Here is a 23,303-nt window from a genome sequence, read left to right as displayed (position 1 = left end):
GATTGAAAAAACACGCTTTAAAGTAAATATAATCTAGACTATAGATGTCATATACATGTGCATACATCTTAACATATACACGTATACATAATACAATATTATATAAATCAATTGTAGTACGCTTTTGCATTATAAATTCTTATGCACAATTTCGAAAAAAAAATTAGATATAAATTTTTATTCCGACGATATTATTAAATGATAATAAAAATTTTACAAAATAATAAAAATATACAAGAGGAAAGAAATAGAAATAGATGATGGAAAAGAGAAAAGGGAAAATATTTAGAAAAAATATGAGAATGAAAATAAAATTGAGTAAAACTCGATTTGAAATCTCGTCAGTTTTGATTAAAAAAATTTTAATAGTTATTTCTTCTTTTTTTTTCTCTTCTTCTTCTTTTCTTTCTTTTCGATGAAAAATGTATTCCGGGGTTAGACAAAAATCCTTTCCTTTTTTTATTTTTATTTTTTTTTTCATTTCAGTTTTGAATTCCAGAGCAAATTGTGGAATAATTTTGTCCAAAAACATTCAAGGCTGATATCGTAACCTCGAATATTTAGACTTATTGTTAAAATACAATACGCCGACGCGAACAATTTTGGAGTTGAAATCGTTCTTGGAATACCAAATAATATGGCAATACCATTTTTCAACGCCTATGCTCAATTTTACCTTTCACCAATAATATATATATATATATATATATATGTATGTATAAAGTTATGTGTTCTTATACGATAAATTGTATAGTCTCGTTGATTATTCGTAAAAAGAAAATGTGACAAAATATTTGACTCTTTCAGATAATCAATAAATTTTTGTTGATTCTTTTCGTTCTATAAAAAAAATAAAATATACACCAAAAAATAAAACAAGTGTCTATTAAAAGAGACACTGTATATCATATATACATACATACAACGGAAGCTAATAAAAATAATTATTTAAAAGAACTCGTTATCCTTTCGATTTCATAAAAGAAAAAAATCGTTTTAATTAATAATACAACATTTTGAAAAATTAATTGAATGCATATGATTTGAATTTTTATTAAGATATGAAGATACCAATGTAAAGACAAATCACAAAATTTAGAAAAAAAAAGTATCCTTTAATTTTTAAATCGAATTGTATCAGTTAGATACATCTCTTAAAATACTAAATAATTCATTAAAAATTGTTTTGCGATATAACAAATAAAATAACGAGTTATTTTAAATAATAATTTTTATTGACTCACCCTGTATATAATACATATAATAAATTTATATAAATTTCACGCTCCTTAGAATTGATAATTGAATAAAGACAAAATAATTGTAGTAAATCATAATATTTTTCGCTTCGAATGAGAAAATCATCAATCAAAAGGAAAATCGATATAACACATTGAGAAAGAATGAAAGAAAGAAAGAAAGAAAGAAAGAAAGAAAGAAAGAAAGAAAAAGAGAAATAAAGAAATATACAATTGCATTTATAGTGTGATTTGATTTATGCGAGCGTAGGTAGGCAATTTTTTGCGTAACTTTTGTTTCTTGTTTTTACACTATATTTATATTCTTACAAGAAAAGTATGAAAGAGATTATAGAAAAATAAACAAATTACAGAATACGTACTACCGATCACGAAGAAGCGTGAAATTGAATAGAACAAGTTCCTCAATTTGAATTTTTTTAGTAAAACTGATAAGAACAAAAAAAAATGAACTTACTGTTCAATGATGACACCAGTTTAAAAGTCAGATAATTAGGTGATACAACGTCATCTCTATTATTATTACTATTATTATTACTACGTATCACTATTATCATTATCCACATATAATAATAATAATAATAATTACGCTAGAGATAAACGTAAATTATAGAATTTTTGCCGGACTTCTAATAATATTGACTATTTCGATAACGTATATACAATATACACATCAAATATACACGAATTAGATATACACAACACGTACGCATGCGCGTACATACATGTATACAAATTAACACATAAATTACATATATACATGCAACATATATATACCGAAGATAAGAAGATGATCTTTTGACAATGAAAAAAAAATAAAAAAACAAAAGAACTTATTGTCCATTAGGAAATGGTGAGTGGATCAAGTAGATATTAAAAAAAAAAAAAAAACCAAAAAAAATTAAAAAAAAAGAATAAAGGCGAGAAAGAAACAGAAATAGAAAAAAAAGAATAAGAAGAAGAAGAAGAAGAAAAAGGAGGAAAAGAAAAGGAAAAATAAATGAACAGAAAATTTTCTAATTGACCATCGAAACCTCGCGCAAGATCGAACCCGATCGTCGTGTTAACGTAATTTTTATTAGTTTTATTTTCATAACTTGGCTAAGAACCAGGGAAGGTGTGTGATCAATCGGCGGATATATTTTCAATGAGAATATTTTCCATTTATCGATTTGAAGACCATTGGAACGTTGTGAACGAAGAATTCGTTGAAAAAATAATGAAATCGAAGTGAACATTTTTTGTGATTTTATTTTATTATTATTATTATTATTTCCAATAATTCAGAATTTTCTCAGTTTATTATTTCCATGTAGGAGATTATTTTAATTATAAATAGTTTTTATTATTATTACTATTATTATTATTATTATTGCTATCGTTATTAAAATACATTTATAGTACAATAAAACGTTGAAAAAAAGAAGGAAAGAAAAGAATGCTATCGTTTGTGTTTTTTTCTTTCCTTTACTTGATCGAATTTGAAGGTATACAATAAATCATATTAAATGCATCGATTTATTACTTTTTAACCTATGATTATTCGACACTCGTTGTTCACTATCATATAAATTAGCAGAAGTTTGTGATATTGAATAAGATGATAAAGAGAAAGATAGAGAAATAAATGGAATCCGTGTAAATAAAAAAAGAAAAAGCGATAGCTGTGAATGGATTTCCACTATTGAATATTAGGTGGACCGGAAAATAATGTCGTTTCTACATATGTCAAATTTTGTATATTTTTATCAAAAACCGATTGATTTTTATCAATTTGATATTAAAAATTTGCATACTAGATGAAGAAAGGTTGTTCATAACAAAGTTGATTATATTATTGATTAAAAATATAAATTTGTTAGAAATTTATTCGTGTGAATGTAAGGTTAGAAAGCGACGTTACTTTCCGGTCCACCTAATATAATAAGAGTCCGTTTGGAGATAAAAAGAGTGAAAAAGAAAAATAAAGAGAAATAGAAAGAGAAAGAAAGAGTTATCGAACGAACTTACTAATACCATCGAGCACAAATTTGAAAAGCAATAAAAGTAAAAACACGATAGAAGGGTTTATTGATAATGGTGATGATAGTAGTGGCAAAGATGATGGGCATACACGTTTGATATCGATTAAATCGTTCAAAATCGAAAAGCAATAAGTACGTACTCGATGAAGAGAAGAAAATAAAAAAAAAGATTGAGAGAAAAAAAGAGAAAAAGAGAGAAAGATATATATATATATATATACATTATTAGGTATAGCAATTAATTCGGTACCATTTAAACAAATTTATTATTTATTTATAAATTCCACATTATAAGATTTTTCTTTTTCTTCGAAATAATCTTCTATTCTTCTCAATGGCTTTGATTCATCTTTTAAGGCAATTGTCGAATTCCTTGACGAGTAAAAAAAAAAGATGACAATTTTGATCCAATGAAATTTATTATCAAGGCACCGAATTAACCTACATTTAGATTATCAAACGAAAAAAAAAAAGAAAAAAAAACGAATAAATTGAAACGAATTTAAATATCGTTTTAAAAAGAACTTTGATTTAAGATTTAAATAAGATCGTTTTTCGAGTGAAAATTGAAATAGGAATACGAACGTGTTATCCTCCATTGATCCGCACATACGTTATCTTGACGAATGAAAAAGGAAAGAAAAAGAAAATAGAAAAAATTGTACGTATTTGAAATATTGTTAAATCGTTTAAAATTTATCAGTGTATTATGTGAGTAAATGAGAACGAAAAGAAAAAAAACAAGAAAGAATATTTATATATTATAGGATATTAAAGGTTTCTTGAGTCTTCCTGCGCGGGGCTTCGATCAAAAAAAAAAAAAAAAAAGCAAAGCACGAATATTAATAATTAATTAATTAACGAGTCCGAAACGCGGTGTGACTGATTAATTAAAGGCTACGAAAAAAGCCATTGCTGCGAAGACTATTTAAAAAAAAAATGATGGTAGGAGTAAAAGTTAAAATGATATACCTATAATAATGATACATTATTATAAACTTGAATATAATATACTTTTGTGTACTATCCACCAAGGTACATCAAGAAACGAGGCGTTTTACGCTAAAAAAAAAAAGCCCGATCAGCGGATCCCAATTTGTAGTTTATCGTTGAACGTGTATACACACGTGGATAATTCGTAAAGGGATACACAAAGAGAGACAGAAAGAAAAAGGGACGAGTTTTATTTGACATACTAGATCCAATAACTTCTCTTCCTTTTTCTATAATGATTTTTTCGTTGCTATTTTATTTTTATTTTTGTTTTTTGTTTTTTATTTTTATTTTATTATTTTCTTGTTGACCTCGAAACACGAGGAAATCAAGGAAATAGCAGCAAAGGGACTTACGATTAGTTTAGTTTACTTTGTTCGTGGCAATAGTTAAAATCCAGCCTCCGGCGGGACGCGGTCTAAAATCTATCCTGCTTTTGCTTCTTCGACTACATCGTTGGAACAAGATAGTGGTTTTCAAACTCTATTGCCCACCCCCATTCCCTCCCCTCAAACCCAAGAGGATTACCAAACACTTTTTTTTTAAAAGGTTTTATCAACCGATAATACTATTTTAAGGTTTATTTTTAACGAACAATTGCAATATTTCTATTTAACATTGTACTATATTTATCAACAAATTTCAATAATTATTAGTTATAATAATTATCGTGTAAAATTAATTTTTATTTATTCTATTGGAAAATAGAATATATTTATATGAAATAATTGATAAAAAATTAGTTGTTTTAATAATAATATTATTGATATACCAATAATTGTTATCAAAATGAATAGGTGAGTTTTCTCTTTTAAAAAGAATTTGAAAATCACTGAACATTAATACGTTCACGTCAAAAGTTAAACTTCTCTGTTTTGATAAGTATTCGCGTGACCTGCTATCTCTTGATAATTTACCATATAATTTACAAAGTCGTAGAGGAAAAAAAAAAGAAGCGGAAAACGTATATTACATAGGTAGGGTTCGTCATTTTATGTGTTTTCGAGCTTATGCTCCTTCCTGATATTTCTTCGAAGACTCGAGAATTTTATTTTCTCGAAAATGCTAATATATATATATATTAATTATGATCTACGACAAGGGAAGTATACGAACATGAAAATAAAAAAGAAACTAGTCAATCTTTCTAAAGTGCAATATGGAAGGATTTTTATTAACCAAGAAAGAAAAAAAGGAACGAAGAAAGAGAAATATAAAAATAGAGAGAGAGAGAGAGAGAGAGAGAGGGAGAAAGTGAGAGGAAAAGAGAAAAAAAAAATAAGTAAGGATTTTCTAAAGATACTGTTCATTGATTTTCCGTCCACCTAGGAAAGTGTGCGAATTTATTATACGTGATCGCTAATCGGGTTTTGTTCCAAGAAAAAACGCACGTTTGTTAAAATGAAATAATTAATATATGCAAAAGGGTTAATACCTTGAATTTACAATAAATATATATATATATATATATATATATATATATATATATGTATGTATGTATGTATACATATATATTTAATACGATATGGTATGTACACATATACATATATGTTATACGTACATGTCGATTTTATCTTAGAGATACGTAAGTTGTAACTTAACGTCGAAATACGTTTGTCGTATATTTAAACAACAACAACAAAATTAATAATAAAATAGATTAAGAGCTTTAGAGAATTTTCAGAAGCGCAAAACGTCGAATTCCACGACAAAAACGTGAATAAAACATATGCATTAACACACACACATACAAATGATAAACACACACACGCGCAGATATTTGTGTATGAAATCACAATATTAAATATATAAATATACATATATATACATGAATACACGTAAATACAAATAAAAAAAAAAATAAATAAAAAAACGGATATATGCGGACCATAGCCTAGCGATTAGGCAATTTCTTAAAATCGATGTTATTATTATAATATCTATATATCGTAATAAGGTGGGGGTGGTATATCATTCACAAATCGATTGATTTTTCTCGTCCCTTTCCATAAATATATTTGTACTAATATTTCGAGTATAAACGAAGATAAACAATATAAATATAAATATAATCTAGTTGTACGCTACGACGATACAGTGCGCAATACTTAATTACTTACTTAAGTGTGATATAACCATTTTTTGAGCAAACAAAAAAAAAGAAACAATAAGAATAAATAAATAAAAAAAAACTGATAGATCGAAAATTCGATCGAATAATAATAATACTAATACTAATAATAATAATAATAATAATAATAATAATAATAATAATAATAATAATAATAATAATAATAATATCACAAATGTGTTTTGGTTGCGTTGCGCAAGATATTTCGTCATACAGGATAAGAATTATCGTCCTTTCAAAAATATCGAACAAATATGATATAAATTGTTTAAATAAAAGCGTGACAAATTTTCACAAGATGATGAACAAAATGAAAAATATGAAGGAGAAGAAATTCAAAAGAGAAGATTCAATAATGATAAAGGAAAAGGGAAATAACGTCGTTTTAAAATAAAAACAAAAGTAATAAACGATCTGACGCATTTGTCGTCTCTCGTTTAGGTTTATAAAATAATCGTAAAAGTAAGTGAACGTAAAATGTACGTTAATTTTCGAGTATCGTGATACGTCGAATGAAATAAACGATATAAACGATTAATATCTCTTGTATATCACTTTACAGCAACCACGAACAGATGTGTATTTAGGAAACTTTTTGCTCAATTTAAAATTGTAAAATGCGATAAACATTCGCATGGTGTCATCCTGTGAGATAAGGTCTAATCAATCGCCGAATTCAATGAAACATTTCTTTTTACACTGAATTAATGTCGGCAAGATTAACATAGATCACTTTTTTCTTCTCCCAAATACAAACAAATGTTTAAAAAGCGCAGCGCACCTTGCAATATAAATAAAAAAGAGAAAAAAGAAAAAAAGAGAAAGGAATAAAATACAATTTCATCGTAAAAATACGATATTTTGCGTTGCCGTTATTATATTATTGTTAGGCTTTTTGCGTATATATTGTCGATAGCGGATTAAATAAATATTTCAAAAAAAAAAAAAATCGTGTAAAACAGAAGATAATATGTATAATAAGCGAAAAATAAAGCGTCAGTTAAATTTTACTCTCCTACTATTACGATTATCTTATTCTTTAAAGGACTATTTTTATATATATGTTTATTGTGAAAGATTTACATTGAAGAATGTCAAGATTCACATAATGAAATGTCAACATATACCAATACTTACTTATACAATCTTAACATTCTCCAATGTCTGTCTTTCATAGTAACATATACATTAAAAATAGATTTAATCCCACATCTTTATAATATATAGGGTGTTTCCAAATATGTGAGTATACTTTATAGGTTATACTATATAGGTATAACTTTATAGGTTATTTTACAATTATGATAAAATAAGAAAAAAATTCATATAATCATATTTTTATGAAAATCATGTAACAACGTGTATAATACAAAAATAGCTATAATTCAGAAACAATATTACAAAATTTATTTAATTAACATAATAATCTTGAAAGTGAGCTATACATAATCACTATCAATATCACATTTGAAAAGTTTCATTAGTTAGATAATCCTAATGTTTATCTTCCCTTTGTTTTTCTTGAAGATGCAAAAATGCATATACATAAATACACCTTGTTATTGAATTATTTATAAACGATGTTTGACGTCAAACTATTAGTTAGATTAGACGGCAACTGTACACTTTTGACAATCTTCCACATTTGACAGCATCCACTGCGGACTTTCTCAAAATCCCTATGAGAGTTTCTAGAAACTTTTCTCATGTCCCTAGGAAATGCCACATTCTGCTACGTAAGAATAGCAGGATTGGTAACTAGTACATTTAAAAATAATTAACCTATGTTTGGCATTACTGATTGCTAAGTTCGGTTCATTGACAAGGGAATATAATATTTATACATATATATGTAAGTCTATACAGAAAGTTTGAGTTCGACTGAAAGTAAAGACAGATAATTCTCACAATCAGTTCACATATTGTTTTTATTTAACGAGTTTTATCTCCAGCATGTAAAGTGCTTTTCAATGGTAATTAAATTTTACTTTTGACAAATATTAGATGCTATTTGTGTTTATATGTGCTCCAAAGATTGAACAAATTACGACGAAATTCTACAAAAATAGTCGACCTTGCGAAAACATCAAGTTAAAAATGAGCTTTGTCATTGGTTTCAGATGTTTTGTATAAATTTCATGGTAAGAAGGTATAATCAGAAATATTTTAATGTTGCCTGTCAAGCCTTCTATTCTCGACGTAGCAGTGACAACAGTACAACACTATATAAAATTATCAATGCAAATGGAGATTCTATTGATGGTAAACTGGAATAATAATTATGGTTATATTCAATTTATTCTTATTTGTGGTAATTATTCCATTATAGATATTGCATTATTAGTGAACATTTTTTTTAGGTACTGATAATGGTGAATTTGAAACTAGTAACAACTGGGAATTGTTGACACCAAGAGGATTCAGATTTTACTTACCAGGTAGTATTGGTCCTGGTTGGTTAAATTCATCTACTACTAAACAAGTTAAAACAGAATTTGTCACCATTACTGAGACTGATTCTGTTAATTCTATAACTAACAAGAATAAACATAAAAGATTAAAAGGTAAATCATCATATATCAAACGACCACTGCTACATTGTACTGCCCAAGAATGCCCGCTTCTATTAAGGAAGGGCATTGAAGAACTGTTTCCTGGTTGCTTGGATGTGAGCGCAGCACAGTTAACTATTGTGACTTTAAGTCAAAAATCTAATCCAAAAACATTAAGATGGGGTAAAATAGCAGAAACTGAGAAATTGGCAAAATATGTAAGTAATAATATTTTTTCAACTATTTCATTTATTGTATCAATTAGAACATGAATGGCAAATAGAATTTGATCTACGTATCAAAATATGATGAAATTTTTTGTTATTTTTTTTCTTAGGCTAGTTCCTATTTACAAAGTGTATAATATTTGTTATGTACATATAAAAAATTTGTATTTTCTATGAAATTGATTAAATGCGAAAGTGAGTTTTACATATGCTAAGTTTGGAACAGAAAGAAATTATTTCCCATCCATGAAATAGAATGTTACAAGTTTTAAAAATAATAAAATGCAAGTAATCATTTCTTGTTAATATATTTCATTGTAGTTTGTGTTAGCCGCATCAGATGTTTGTACAAGACTAAAAATGGTTGGATATTGGGCGGACTTTATTAACCCGTTTAGTGGACAACCTTATTTTAGTTCTCTAAAAAAGAATACTCTTTATACAACCGATGAACGGTTTAGATGTCTGGGCTTTAAAATAGAAGATAAAAATAATTGCAAAATTATTACTTTCGATAATAGTGTATCACATTTTATAGGTAAGATTATTTATTTTTATACGTATAGTAAGAATTATATATTTTTATTTTGATATAATGTATATAAAAATTATAAATGTCTTATATAATATTAACAATTTTATGCTATATATTTCATTTCAGGTAGCTTATATACAACAGCTCCAGCAAGCACAGAATTTTTGAAGGAAATTATGAGCAACATAAACGCAGAACTTTAGTAAATATATGTTTCAATTTCATATCTCTTGCTTCTGTTTCTTAGTTTCTCTATTAAATACATGGATAAAAAAGCAGTTATATATTGTAATGTTTAATAAGAATTATTATATTGTACATAATTCGCCAACCTACATAATGTATAATATTTTAATCTATAAAAGAAGCATAACTATTGAATTTTTATGAAGCAATGCAGGCTATATAAGAACTTTTAATTTTTGTTTATTATAAACGTATTATGTCTTCATAATAAGCGATCCTTATAAAATATTTGTTTTATTTTATTATGTTTAATTACAAATTAAACTATTTTGTTTATATTGTTATCAACACAAACATTAGAACAAACAAGAAAAATTGGATTATTAAATAAATAGATCTATAAATATATATTCGCAAATATGTGTGCGATTAAATATAAATATATAATTATATTTCAACTAATTACAAACAAATTAGGTACTACAACGTATCTTAACAAAACTTAAAATCTATTTTTAAAAATTCATTACAATATATTATATTCAGATGTAATCTTAAAAACACATTCGTATAAACATATTAAGAAATATTTATAATTATAATTAAAAAAGAAGGTAACTTGAACCACCGGCGGAGGAGCTCCATTATTCGCATATAGTGATAAAGATTAAATGGTACACGTATGTATGTTACGTATATGTACTATAATTATTATTTTAACTTTAAATAATATACCTACTATTAGAAATTATAAAAATCAAGTTTTATTCGGTACACTACGTTTATATACAGGATGAGGCACCTAACTCTGTATTGCCTAAATATTTTCTTTGTTTAAATGGTATTTATAGACCTCCAAGGTAAAAGTTGCATTATTACAAAACATTACCTTTAGATGTAAATTTTTTGAGAATAAATAATCGGAATAATCGATCATGAGAAGATCATGTTTTTTCATGTTCTACAAGAATATCACAAACAAAATATAATTTCATTTAAAAAAAACAAAGTTGATCTTCAAATCTCGTAAAGAAAATGACTTTGAGAAAAAATTCTTTCAACCATTAGATTTCCTCTCTGCAATAATACAACTTCTTCTTTTGAAGTTTTTGAATACGATTGTAAGCGAAAAGATATTTAGGTGATATATTTAGGCGCCTCACTCCGTATATTAAAAGTAAATCATTAACAAAATTTAATACATTAACATGTAAAAATATAATTTTATGCTTGCAATATTTTTTAAAATTATATTAACAAGAAAAAATATAACATTAGAATAAAGAAAAATAATATTTATATAACTTCACATATAAAATATAAAAACGTAAACACACTAACCAAATATTAATAACAATGAATTAAACATTTAATCGTAAACGCATACGTTTCGTATGCAGAAATATAAATAAACTAAATTATTCGTATAAAAATATAAGGGAAGTTTCAATCCACTTCTAACTTACGGAAGGAACCAGTGACACCATCAATTTCGTTAATATAATGCTGAGTATCGGAAAGTTCTATTCGTAAATCGTTCAAAGCCTCTATTTGCTCTTTCTTCTCATATAAAGTTTTCTTAAGAGAATCTGTCGGGAGATAAACAAAATAGAAAAAAATCAATTATTCCATGCATTATTCGTAAGAAATGGGATTGAAATAAGAAAAAAAAGAAGAACATATGTACCAATCATTTCCTGAAGAGAAGTTTCACCTCCATACTCCTTCGGTAGGGACTTTAAGTCGATTTCATCTTTCAATTCCTCGAAACTTTTATGACACTAAAGAAATAATAAAAATAAAAAATTATTTATTATTTATATATATATACATACATACATACATACATATGTATATGTTTTATTATATGTTATTTACAGAATGATGCTAAAAAGATATTAAGAGATTTATAAACATATTCTACAGATTAATTATAAATTCATGATAAAAGAAAACTTTGTGAGATGATTGTTTTATGAAAGTTTAAAAGAATTAACTTATTTTTATAATGTTCATTATATAATATGTTTGTTAATATATATATATATATATATATTATATTATTTTTTTAATATAAATTAGTCGTAACAATTAACACTTTTTCTTACCGTAAAACGCTTTTTTAACTTCTCGTTAAGATAAGATATACAAATCTCCAAAAGCTTGAGACCGAACGATGGTAAATTGACTATGTAAGTTCTCTTGTTTCTTAAAGGCAGACCATCTTGTATACAATAAATTAATCTACGCAGATCACCCAAAGAAAATATGCTAATATGACCCATGGTTATGTCTGTATCATTTATTATGTAGACATATCCACGAATTTGATTTTCCTCATCGTCCATAAGAGATTCCATGATGAGGGCATGGGTCCTTATTAAATGTTCACTCGTATACTTATATGGGTCGAAACGTTCTTAAACAAAACAAAAAATACCATGTCCGAGGTGAATTGGAATGAATCAACGATAAAGTAAATGATAATTTTAGATTATTATTATATTATAAAATTATTAGATTATATTATTTATCTTGCTTAGAAATTTAGGATAATTTGTGCAATTTATTACATTTATTATTGTTATTTATGATTTTTATAAAAAATATTCTCGAGATAAAGTTATAATACATTATTTGAAAGATCGAAGGATTTATTTTGAAAAGATTATTTTATTTTATGAGATTTTAAGATAATCAGTATAATTTGAAATAATTCACAATAAGATCTCTTACTTTATTTTGAATACTAAAAATATTTAAATATAATGCTTAACATAATTAGCTAACGAGAATTAATAAAAAATATCTAATAACTAATGAGTAATATTTTTTTTTTTTTCTTTATAGTTTAATGTAATTTTAAAGTTACGCATAGATACATCGAAATTTTATTCTGTTTAATTATATTTTTGTCTATAACATGTTGCGTTTTTTTGTCTATAATCTCTTCTTTTACTAATCATTAACATTCTTTACATTGACTATTGGATTGTAACTTGAAAAATAGAAGTAAATCTAATAATTTTTGAAAATTTTCGATAAGTAGAACATAAAAAATGTAAATTAATTTTTTTTTAATTTATTGATTTACAATTAGTCCATTTTCATAATTATCGGACATAATTCATCGTTAATTTGTATTTAAAGATAAATATTAGTTGATTTAATATTATATATAGATATTATATACAGAAAGAGAATTACGAAAAATGAAAAGAATTGAAATTATTTACCTATGTTATATAACAAGACTTTTCTACCGTATTTATCTCGTTTCAATAAAGGTACGATATAGCCGGTGTCTATGATATCATTGATAATAGGTTCATCGATTGTATAATTTTGAAACCATAGAGGATAAATTTGCCTTATGATAAGGTATTTTTCCAGCAATTTTTGTGCTATTGGTAAACTAAACTTTTTTGTTCTTAGAAATCTAAGAAGAAATAATGAATCCGTTCTGCAATGTTTTATTAACGGATTTTTTTTAATCCAATCCCTGAATTGTTCCAACAATTGTTCTCGAATTGTATCATCCTCGCGAAGTTCATCCTTAGCAATTTTTTTTGTTTCCTCACTTAAAGTGCACTTATAATCATCTTGTCCGCCCATATCTATAATGTCGATCGTTATTTCTGTAAAATAATTATCATATCGTTTAAACTTTACGCGATATTTTCGTAAAAATATACGATTAGTATAATGGAAACGAATGAATTTTAAATCTTTCTTTTCGTCGAATAAATTTCATTTTCTTTTCGATTTGAATGATTTATACGATGCACGGTAATGCAAATAATTAAAAATCAAAGTTATACGTTAATCTTTATTTTGTGCAAAATCAAATACTTTAATTTTAATGTAGAAATAAATATTGTGCTAGAAAATACATTAACATATTAAACGTAACTTAAAATGACCTTAACTGATAATTTTTCTCACTGAGAAAAAAATTTGAGCTTAAGAAAAACTATAATTAAATGTAACATCGTAAAATGATCTTGTAAATACGAAAAAGTTTATAACAACTTTATTAGCTTAAAAAAAGCATTTACATAATTGTTGTAATTATGTGTATTACATATTATTGTCCTTGATTTGTTTGTTAGATGTAAGAAAAAAAAATTAAAAAAAAAAAAATAGAAAGAAATAATGAAAAAAATTTGATCATTTGAAAGTATAATCGAATTAGAAAAAACAAAGTCTATCTAATGTTTTTATATTACAATGTCAATTGAAAAAAAAAACAAGGATGCAATATAGAAGGGAACCAGGTTTATCTAGGACACACGTGGTATTAGACGAGAATGAAAGTGATATGACTACGGAAAGTACGAATGAGAGTTTCTGAACGTGTATATATATATATATACATGAAGCTTCAGCTTTCTATTTGAAACGATGTGATGTTTGAAAGGTCTGGGTAACGTTTGTACATAAGTTTTATACATTTAAATCGAAGAAGTCCTTTCATAGAAAGCAAACAAAGAATATTATTCGAATTTAGAAATGTGTACGAATTATTAATAAACCCTTTGATACATATTTTTAATCTTTATTTTAATTTAATTCTTAAACAAGATATTTTAATGTTGATCCGAAAATAATTTTTTTGAAAAATTATAATTAAAATAATAGTGTTACTAAAAATTGTTAGAAATAATTAGAGATTTAGGAAGACAAATAATTTTTGTATTTATTTGAATTTCAAATTCGATATAAAAATTGTATTATGTTAATAAATTTTTTTAAACGAGGCAATTACGTAAATTTATTATAAAATAAAAATACGAAATAACCGGTATTAGATACTTTACAATACGACAATTAAGAGCATGTTTCTAATATAATTAGAATATCTAAGAAATGTGTATGTAAAATTGAAATTCGAAAGAGGGTATGATATTGTGTGTTAATTAGCATTAAGTATTCTCGTAAGGATTTCACGTGCAAAAGAAATTCAATATAAAAACTATTAAGTCTCGAAGATACTTTTAAGTCAATATAATCCAATTCATACTTACTCGATCTTTTAAAATGATAAAAAAATTCCAAACAACCGAGGAAGTTTCTCTGTCTTGAATTTCGCTATGTTATTGAAGCACGTAAGATAATAATTCAAATATTTTAATGAATTAAATAATTTTAATATAGCAATCGTTTGAAACTCTTTTCCTAATCACTTCTTTCACTTTTTTTCTTCAATATTATTTTTAATTTTGATTTTTTTTCACTTTCTTTTTATTGCATATATAGTTATATATATATATTCATATTTTTGAATGATTAATTAAAAACAAAAAATTAGACTTTTTTGTGTTTACAAATTTTCTGATAAATATATTTAAAAAAAAAAAAAAGAGAAACAAAACATATACATACGTAAGAAATAAAATAATCGTACGTGTAACTATCTCAAGAGAAAAGCAGGAAGACTGCAGTCGTTCGTTCGTTCGTTCGTTCTTTTGAATCGACGAAGAGAGAGGTGTTGACCGTTGAGTCACTAAAACCGAAGTAACCTGCTTACTTACTCGGCAGATCAATTTAAGGAGGGATCTACGACTCCACAAGCTAACCACTACACATGACGTTCTTCAGGATTTTCATCTATATACATTATATTATATATTCTTTATTTTACTTTTCTTTTATAATTCGAAACATAAATTCGAACAAATTTTGAAACGTTCTACTAATCAACGAAACAAGCAAATTGTATACAAATATAAGAGGAGATAAGAACGAATAACAATGAGTATTGTTCTAGAAATAAAAGCAAATTATAATGATGAGCAAAGTTTCAATCTCATACCTCAACTACTCGTCTCTTGTTAATCCATATTTAATCTAATTATTTTCTAAGATCAACACTAGTTTAAAATGTATCATAAAATTCTTTTTCTTTTTTATATACTTTCACTTTAAAATGCTTTCAATTATTTTGTATAAGACCTAGGGTTTTGACGAATTAACTGAATTATATACTTCAATGTGAACGTATACATACAGGATGACAAAAAAAAAGAGTTCGATATTTGTAGGGCTTATAATACTCATAGAGACAAATAAAAAATGTTTTATTAAAATAAATACTAACATCAACCCTTTTGATGTTAATAATAATTTGCTGTCGTTGAGACCCCCTTATAAATAAGTTAACTGAAGATTGCAATCAACGGTTCAATATACTGAAAACTATAACTGAGATACAGATCGCAAAATCCTACTATTAACTTAAGAACGAATACAGATTAATGTTTGCAACTTTTCAAGCACTAACAAGTTAAAGAAATTCGGCGTATTGTACAATAGTGCTCTCGGGATAACAGTAGGAGTATTCCCTACTAGTCTAATCAACAGAACAACTAGTAAAACCATGGAACTACTCTTAAATATCTGATGTAAGTACTCAAGCTCAAAATTTGCAACTAAAATCTTTGCTACCCTCCCAAAATCCGATAGCTCAATACGTTACCAAGAAAACTACAATCAACCCCTTTCCTAAAGATAAGGGAAAGAATGGATAACACCGGCACCATATTAAAAAAAGCATTTATCCCCTAATAAAAAAAAGTAGAATTTAATTGGAACAAGCTGTGGAGGTACGTCATAAATACCTTGTACGTTTGCCGTAATGTCACATTTGCCTTTTATGTCAATTCTATTAATTATTAACATATAAGATTATAATTATAAAAACATATTATTTTTCCTAATTACTATATTTATATAAATTATCTATGAAAAAAAAAAACATATCATGACGCAATCATATTCAATTGAAATTTATTATAATATTAGTTGGTATAAAAAATAATAATCCTTCTAGTATATATTTATCTCTTACGTAATCATAATGTTTTTACGTTAATATTTGATCTATTAAATTTTATGTAAATCTCCATAGGACTTTTAAGAAATAGGGTGACAATGCAAATTCAATAAGGATATAAGTATTAAATGAAGTTTTTTAAACATTTTCTAGGTGCTTATGCAAATTAAAGTATCCATCTGTTATTATCTAATTATATTTTTTTTTCTATTTAATTTATTTTGCACATATAAATGTTTTTTTCATCCTATTATATCTTATTTTTTTATAGTAGGACGTCACTCTAAATATTATTAAGCCCAATTAAAAATTACAATTTATTTATTATTTATTGATTTGTTTTTTATAGTATTTTCTGCAATTCCATTATTGTAAATTAGATCTTACACTAAAATTAACAGTGATTAAATTTACGGCGTTACCTTAATCTATTCTTCCTAAAATTTCAACTTTGTGTTATTTATATCGGAACTATAACTTTTTGTCCTATTGCAATATTTTTTTTATTACAATATATTTATAACCTTAGATATTTTCCTGATGTAATACTAATACAAAAATGTCGAAAAAAAGAATGAATAAAAAATATAAGTAAAAATTTGAATAACACGAATATATATAGATTCAACTCGATAGTACTTATTAACAAGTAGAAAATAAAAAAATAAAAACATTAAACTACAACATCTAGTAATTAACTAGACGTGTCACATGACATAGATAAACAGGAATATCTTATTACGATAAAGTTTTTAATCATATGAAAGAAGTTATATAATCAGAAATTATTTTAATATTATAAATATAAAAAAAATATAGCCTTATAAAAAATATAGCAAAAATATAGTAAATATAGCATTGCTATATTTTTAGAACGAAATTGATAACATTTGTAAAAAAAACAACACGTGTATAATTGTATATAAATATGTTTTAATGTACACTATTTTATAAATCAAAGATTCGATTAATCGTGATCCTACTGTACATGGTAAAAGAATAAAGAAAAGAAAAAGCTCATTGAATAAACTATACTAAAGTTATTATTAGAAACTTTTGTCATGCTTCGTTTGAAACCAAATAATAATGAAATCTTGCAGTTTTTGATTTTATGCTTGACAATCGTCTCGTTCGAATTTATACAAAAAAAAAAATGGAAAGATACGAAGAAAAAATGGAAAATAGAGGAAAAACTTTTGTATCACTTGCAAATATCTATATCATATAAAATATCATTACAAATATCATTTTGTATTACTTACGAAATATCACGAAGCCATTCTCGCGCAGAAAGATTCACTTTCTTCTCGTAATCTTTCATTTTGCTTTCTCCACGAACGAACTTTTGTACGGTTCGACGAATATCAAGGCCATTTTTTATTTGATTATTTTTATTCATTTTCTCGAAACGCGTAAATAATTTACGATCACACATTTTACGCTAACACTGGGTAAACCCCGCAGTAACTAGTTTTAAAAAAATCTCATTATACATATCTAAAAAATATTATGTATATTTACTTTAATCGTATAAATTTATTTCTTTAACGATAAAATCAAATAAAATAATTTGAAACTGTCGAATAAAAATTTATGAAATACTTACTAGTTTTCACGCTTCTATAAGATTAGGTTTTTTTTTCTAGAGGACATATTTAACTGTATACATTTTCAAACTGTTACTTAATTTATGTCTAAGAAACAGAGACAACAAAATAATTTTCTGTAAGGTTTGCCAGAAAACCTGTTGTTGTTTTAAAGTTCTACACACGAATTTATATATATATATATATATGAACATTTTGAATACTTAAGGGGACACGTCACCTTCGAGTGTAAAAAAAAGCGGTTTTTTTGTGAATTTTTTGTGCAGCCAGTTTTATTAATATCAATACAAATTTTTGGTATATGTAAGTCTGAACTATACTCATAATTTTTTGTCTGTAAGAATATTGTAAATTGTGTTATCTGTGGCCACTTTTCTAAGAGTCAAAAAAAAAAAAAGGTGCTTTTCGGTTGCCCTCACTGGCAAAAATTGGTTCATCAGAAACAAAAAAACCGAGTGTTATCCTTCAGTAGAGATGTTGGCGCAGGAAATGAACGAAAAGAAATTTTGATTTTTTAATTTTTCTCAAAATAGTCGACTTTTTACGAAAAAACTGACATTTTTGCAGAAAAATCGCAAAGTTTTGGAGAAAAAAAAAATTGGCATTTTTTCGAAAAATCCTTTCGTTCATTCCCTAGATACGTGGATCTAGTATTGCTGTACAAAATTTGGTAAGGATCGGATAAATGGTCTGGACGCAGCGAGGGCAACCGTTTTAAAAACGCGAATAGGAGAAATTAACGTTTAAAGTTTTGTAACTTACTTGGAGCGCTACGGCGCGCTCCGTTTAACTACTACAGTTTCGTAAATAATGCGCGGATCTTTACCAAAATTTGAAGAAATATTTTTGAAATAATATTCTTTCAGAAAATCGAAAAAAAAAATCGATTTTTTTGTTGACGTGTCCCCTTAATAAAACGTTAATAAGGTCCACAATATTAAAATTTCATGTATTCATTTGTAAAATAATATTTAAATAACTATATAATTACTAATGCACACGTTCATCGAAAGAAGAGACGAAAAATCGTAAACAACTTGTCGAATTTTTTTCAATAATATAATAACGTATAGATAATTTATATTCAAATTTGATTCTCCACAAAATACCACATTTTATTGTTTTATTTAAAAAAAAAATAAACGTATTAATAGTTTATTCCTTGATAGGGGAAAATTTGTAAACATATACACACAAATGCAGTATATATATTGTTCTTTTTTTGTTATTTAATAAATAAAAACATTAACGATAATGTTGTTTGAATGTTCTTTTACGAACGAATAAAGAATTTCCCTTTTACCGTTTCTAGTATCTCATAAAATAGTATTTCTCGGCATACGGTGAAAGGTCCTAGCTACACAGCTAGAACTAAAATGGCGAGGAAAAACTAGATTTCCTTCAAACGAGAACTATCATAATTATCGCCAAGTTTTGCGTTCATATCGAAAAATATTAATTTTCAATCAAATTTCAATTCGAATATTCTCTTTCGAATTATTTCTTCTTTTTCAATGTAATTACTTATCGGTTATAAAAAATAATTTCAAAATAGCCATGTTTATTTTTAACTAGAACAACAAATTCTCGACATTATTTTCAAAATTGATATTTATACTTTTGACAAATATAAAAAGAGATACTGACTTTTAATTATGTTAAAGAGTAGACAAAATTTTATTTAAAAATCTTGCAAATGCAAATTTTATTAATTTAAATAAATTAACATTCTATTTAAAGTATTCCAAAGTTCTCGTAAACATTTTATTAGAATTTTGAAAAATTTTAAATATTAATGTAGAAACTGATAAAAAAATTTAATTAATATAATATATGTTTTTACGATAAGGTATTTAATTTAGTAAATCATTGAAATGTTTTGTTCTAATTATATTTCTATAAAGGGACGATTCAATAATGAATATTTAAATCTTGATATTATCGTAATAGTAAAAAGAAATTGATTGAATAATCAATTGTGCGTGATACGTAATACTAATTGTAAATCAGCGAAAGTTGACAGGGCTGTCTCCTTTCTGTGTGTCAATTTTAGTTAATCCAAAGTAAGAACACTTTCATCTTCAAAATTAGTCATACTATAGACTCAATTCATTTGAAATTGATCACGTAGTCCTACATCATTTCAAATTCAACAACTGATTACTGTTGACGTAGTCCTATGTTATTTCTAAATATTTAACTAATAAATGTTAATGACGATATTCTACATTGTTAAATAATTTTATATTTTCATTATTAATGTTCCTGTTTAAATGAAAGATATAAAATATTTCAATAAAATAATTTAAAAAATGATAAATTATTACTTATGTGGTATATTAATTAAGTACTTATAATACTTATACCATAAAATATTTATGTTCTTTTTTTATTGAACGTAAATAAAAATTTTAATGAGATTATTTGCATAAAAAAAATATGAAAACATCAATCAATGTAAGCTATAAAATTAGAAACCATCAAGAGAAATGTGAAATTTTGTGAATAATTTTCGAACTTATGCATACTATAGAAATCAAAATTAATTGATTTTCTTTCTACTAATATTTTTTCTATGTGAATACAAAAATGATGTCAATGTCGTCATTAAAATACCGCTTAGAGGATATACATATATTCAAATATTCAACTTTTACTAGAAAGATTTAAAAATATCGCCTTAGGAGGCTTGGTTATGTTTACCACTTTTTTTTTCTAGTCATCAATACAATTTACCGAACCAACATGCTGTGAATGAATAAATATATCTATTTATCTGGAAAAATTATGTTTCAAAAAATTAAAGGGTAATAAATATAACAATAAGTAAATAAACAATTACAAATAATAACATTAATAATAATAATAATAATAATAATAATAATAATAATAAAAGTAGAATGCAATAGAATAAAATTGATTTAATAATTTTAGAAAATTGTTAATTAGTTAGGATAGTAGTACATACACAATCAGAACGAAACGTGAAAAAAAGAGAGAGAGAGAGAGAGAGAGATGAAAATAAAGAGATACAAATATACAGACATTAAAAAAAAAGAAAAAATATATAAAAAAAAAACGTAAATGTTAAAAGGACACAAATTTGATTTACTGCGGTAATAGAGCGTAACTGTTATCTCGCTATTTATACATTCAATACTGATACTTCTCTATACCTATATATATATACAGTAAAACTTGTTTTTGGGCAGTTATTTTTTATGCGATTTTTTTATGCGGTTCCTATCTACCGCATAAAAACAGATTTAACTGTATATATCTATTTATTTATTATCTATCTGCATTCTATAAAATGAAAAAGTTTTTTTACATATTACATAAAGTTTTATATATACTTGTCAATTAATCAATTCTATGACAAGATTTTAATCTGTTAAAGATTTAAAAAAATAAGTTAGCATTAAGAAATAAATTACAATTATACATTTGGCTGATGTATCGGTGTATTCACACACATAACAAAATAAGGTCATAAGAAGTTAGAACGTATTATGCCATATGATTATTTCCTCTTTAGTATTTTTATCTATTTTTATTAAAAAACAAAAAATACAAACAATTTACTTCAGTTCCCAAGGGATCATCTTGTATATCAACTCTTTGAATTTCAATAATATATTAATTACGTAATCGATCCCAAATTTTTCCTATTTTTGATGTAACCTATATAAAACTCTAACTGTATTCTATAATTCCATTTTTTTTTTGGATAGGTCCTATTATTTTCTTTCTTTCTCTTTCTTTAATAAGAGAGAAGGAGGATGAAACATAGCACGTGACTACATCCAAGAGCATTCAAGTGTACTGAATTGGAGCGATGGTGGTGTGTGCTGGTGCAACATAACAGCTGCTAGACTTTCTCCATTGACCCTAAAAAGCCTTCTTTGGTGTTCGCTGAAACGAAAGTACATTGCCCTCGAAAACTGTCGTTTCAACTACCAATGTCTTTCGTGGATTTTTTTTCTCTCTTCTCTTTCTTTCCGTTCAGTTTTATTCTTTTTATCACGATAAGGTCTCGAATGAGCAAAGGACGTGTCGAATTTCTTACGTGTTACACTTAAGATACAATTTCTCCTTCAGTTCCTTTAATACATATATGCATATGCACATTTTATATATATATATTAAACTTACTATTAATAAATAGTATATATGTTTTTATGTATAATATGTGCATATATATATATATATATATATGTATATAACATAAATCATTTTTCTCTTTTTCTCGTGTTATAAATTTTTTGTTTGTCATTTTTTTCTTTCTTTTTAATTTAAAAAACAAATTAGTTTACATAATTCAAGAGTTGCATAATTTAAAAAATTCTTTGACCCCAATCTTCTTTCCGCCAAAAATTACACAACAAAGAAAAACCATTCGGAACCGTTTGTTTGCTTTTACCTGATCGAATGCTTCTTCGAACAACAATGTGCCGATTTGATTATTTTATTTCCCTCGTCACGTGTTTTTTTTTATGCAATCTTTATGCAATCTTATCTCACAAATAAACGTATACATCATGCATACAACACTATAAAACCCTAACAACGATGAAAATAAAGTGTCAACTGTATTTTTATTCAAGTATTTTTAGTTAAGTATTATTTATACAGTATCTGAATATCGGTAATCCGAATAATAGTTTATCTAATCGTGAATATAGAACTCATTCTATTTCGTAACTCATTACGTATTTACTTATTTCAGTTAAGTATTTAATCATTTTTTTATGTTACTGGACACGTATCTTTTCTATTTGAAATGCATGATTGAATTTAGTACGTTCATGTGTAGTAATTAGTATTCAACCTGACCATAGAAGGTGTCCACAAATCGTGTGCAGGTTTTAACCCAGATATAGTATATAATAAGGAACAATACAATACTTGATGTACCCGTAGGTTTCGAAAATCAGAAGAAAGTCATCAAGGA

General features: G+C 25.7%; 2 protein-coding genes across 5 annotated transcripts; one reads left to right on the top strand and one right to left on the bottom strand.

Moving 5' to 3' along the window:
• The first annotated feature begins 8,191 nt into the window (after positions 1 to 8,191).
• Positions 8,192 to 10,116, top strand: LOC107074214 (methylmalonic aciduria and homocystinuria type D homolog, mitochondrial). The gene is made up of 5 exons (XM_015335452.2): positions 8,192 to 8,380; positions 8,528 to 8,669; positions 8,768 to 9,177; positions 9,508 to 9,724; positions 9,848 to 10,116. The coding sequence occupies exons 1-5, from the start codon at positions 8,378 to 8,380 to the stop codon at positions 9,922 to 9,924; spliced, it is 849 nt and encodes a 282-aa protein (XP_015190938.1). The 5' UTR covers positions 8,192 to 8,377; the 3' UTR covers positions 9,925 to 10,116.
• On the bottom strand, positions 9,846 to 15,750 carry LOC107074216 (retinaldehyde-binding protein 1). Of its 4 annotated transcripts, none has more exons than XM_015335453.2 (5): positions 15,293 to 15,750; positions 13,144 to 13,545; positions 12,016 to 12,326; positions 11,595 to 11,688; positions 9,846 to 11,496 (listed from the first exon to the last, which is right to left on the bottom strand). In XM_015335453.2, exons 2-5 carry the CDS (start codon positions 13,520 to 13,522, stop codon positions 11,354 to 11,356), a joined length of 927 nt encoding a protein of 308 aa, XP_015190939.1. In that variant the 5' UTR covers positions 13,523 to 13,545; positions 15,293 to 15,750; the 3' UTR covers positions 9,846 to 11,353. The 4 variants fall into 4 exon arrangements, with proteins under 4 accessions (XP_015190939.1, XP_015190940.1, XP_089033562.1 ...); XM_015335454.2 differs by having other exon boundaries at positions 15,315 to 15,750; XM_089177436.1 differs by lacking the exon at positions 15,293 to 15,750 and adding an exon at positions 14,935 to 15,198.
• Positions 15,751 to 23,303: the final 7,553 nt, after the last annotated feature.

This window comes from Polistes dominula, unplaced genomic scaffold, assembly GCF_049000335.1.
Source record: "Polistes dominula isolate Pdom_NZ unplaced genomic scaffold, Pdom_raw_medaka contig_20, whole genome shotgun sequence".
Taxonomy (NCBI): domain Eukaryota; kingdom Metazoa; phylum Arthropoda; class Insecta; order Hymenoptera; family Vespidae; genus Polistes; species Polistes dominula.
The sequence above is the reverse complement of the archived record's forward strand: the minus strand, read 5'-3'. Positions and strand labels throughout refer to the sequence as shown.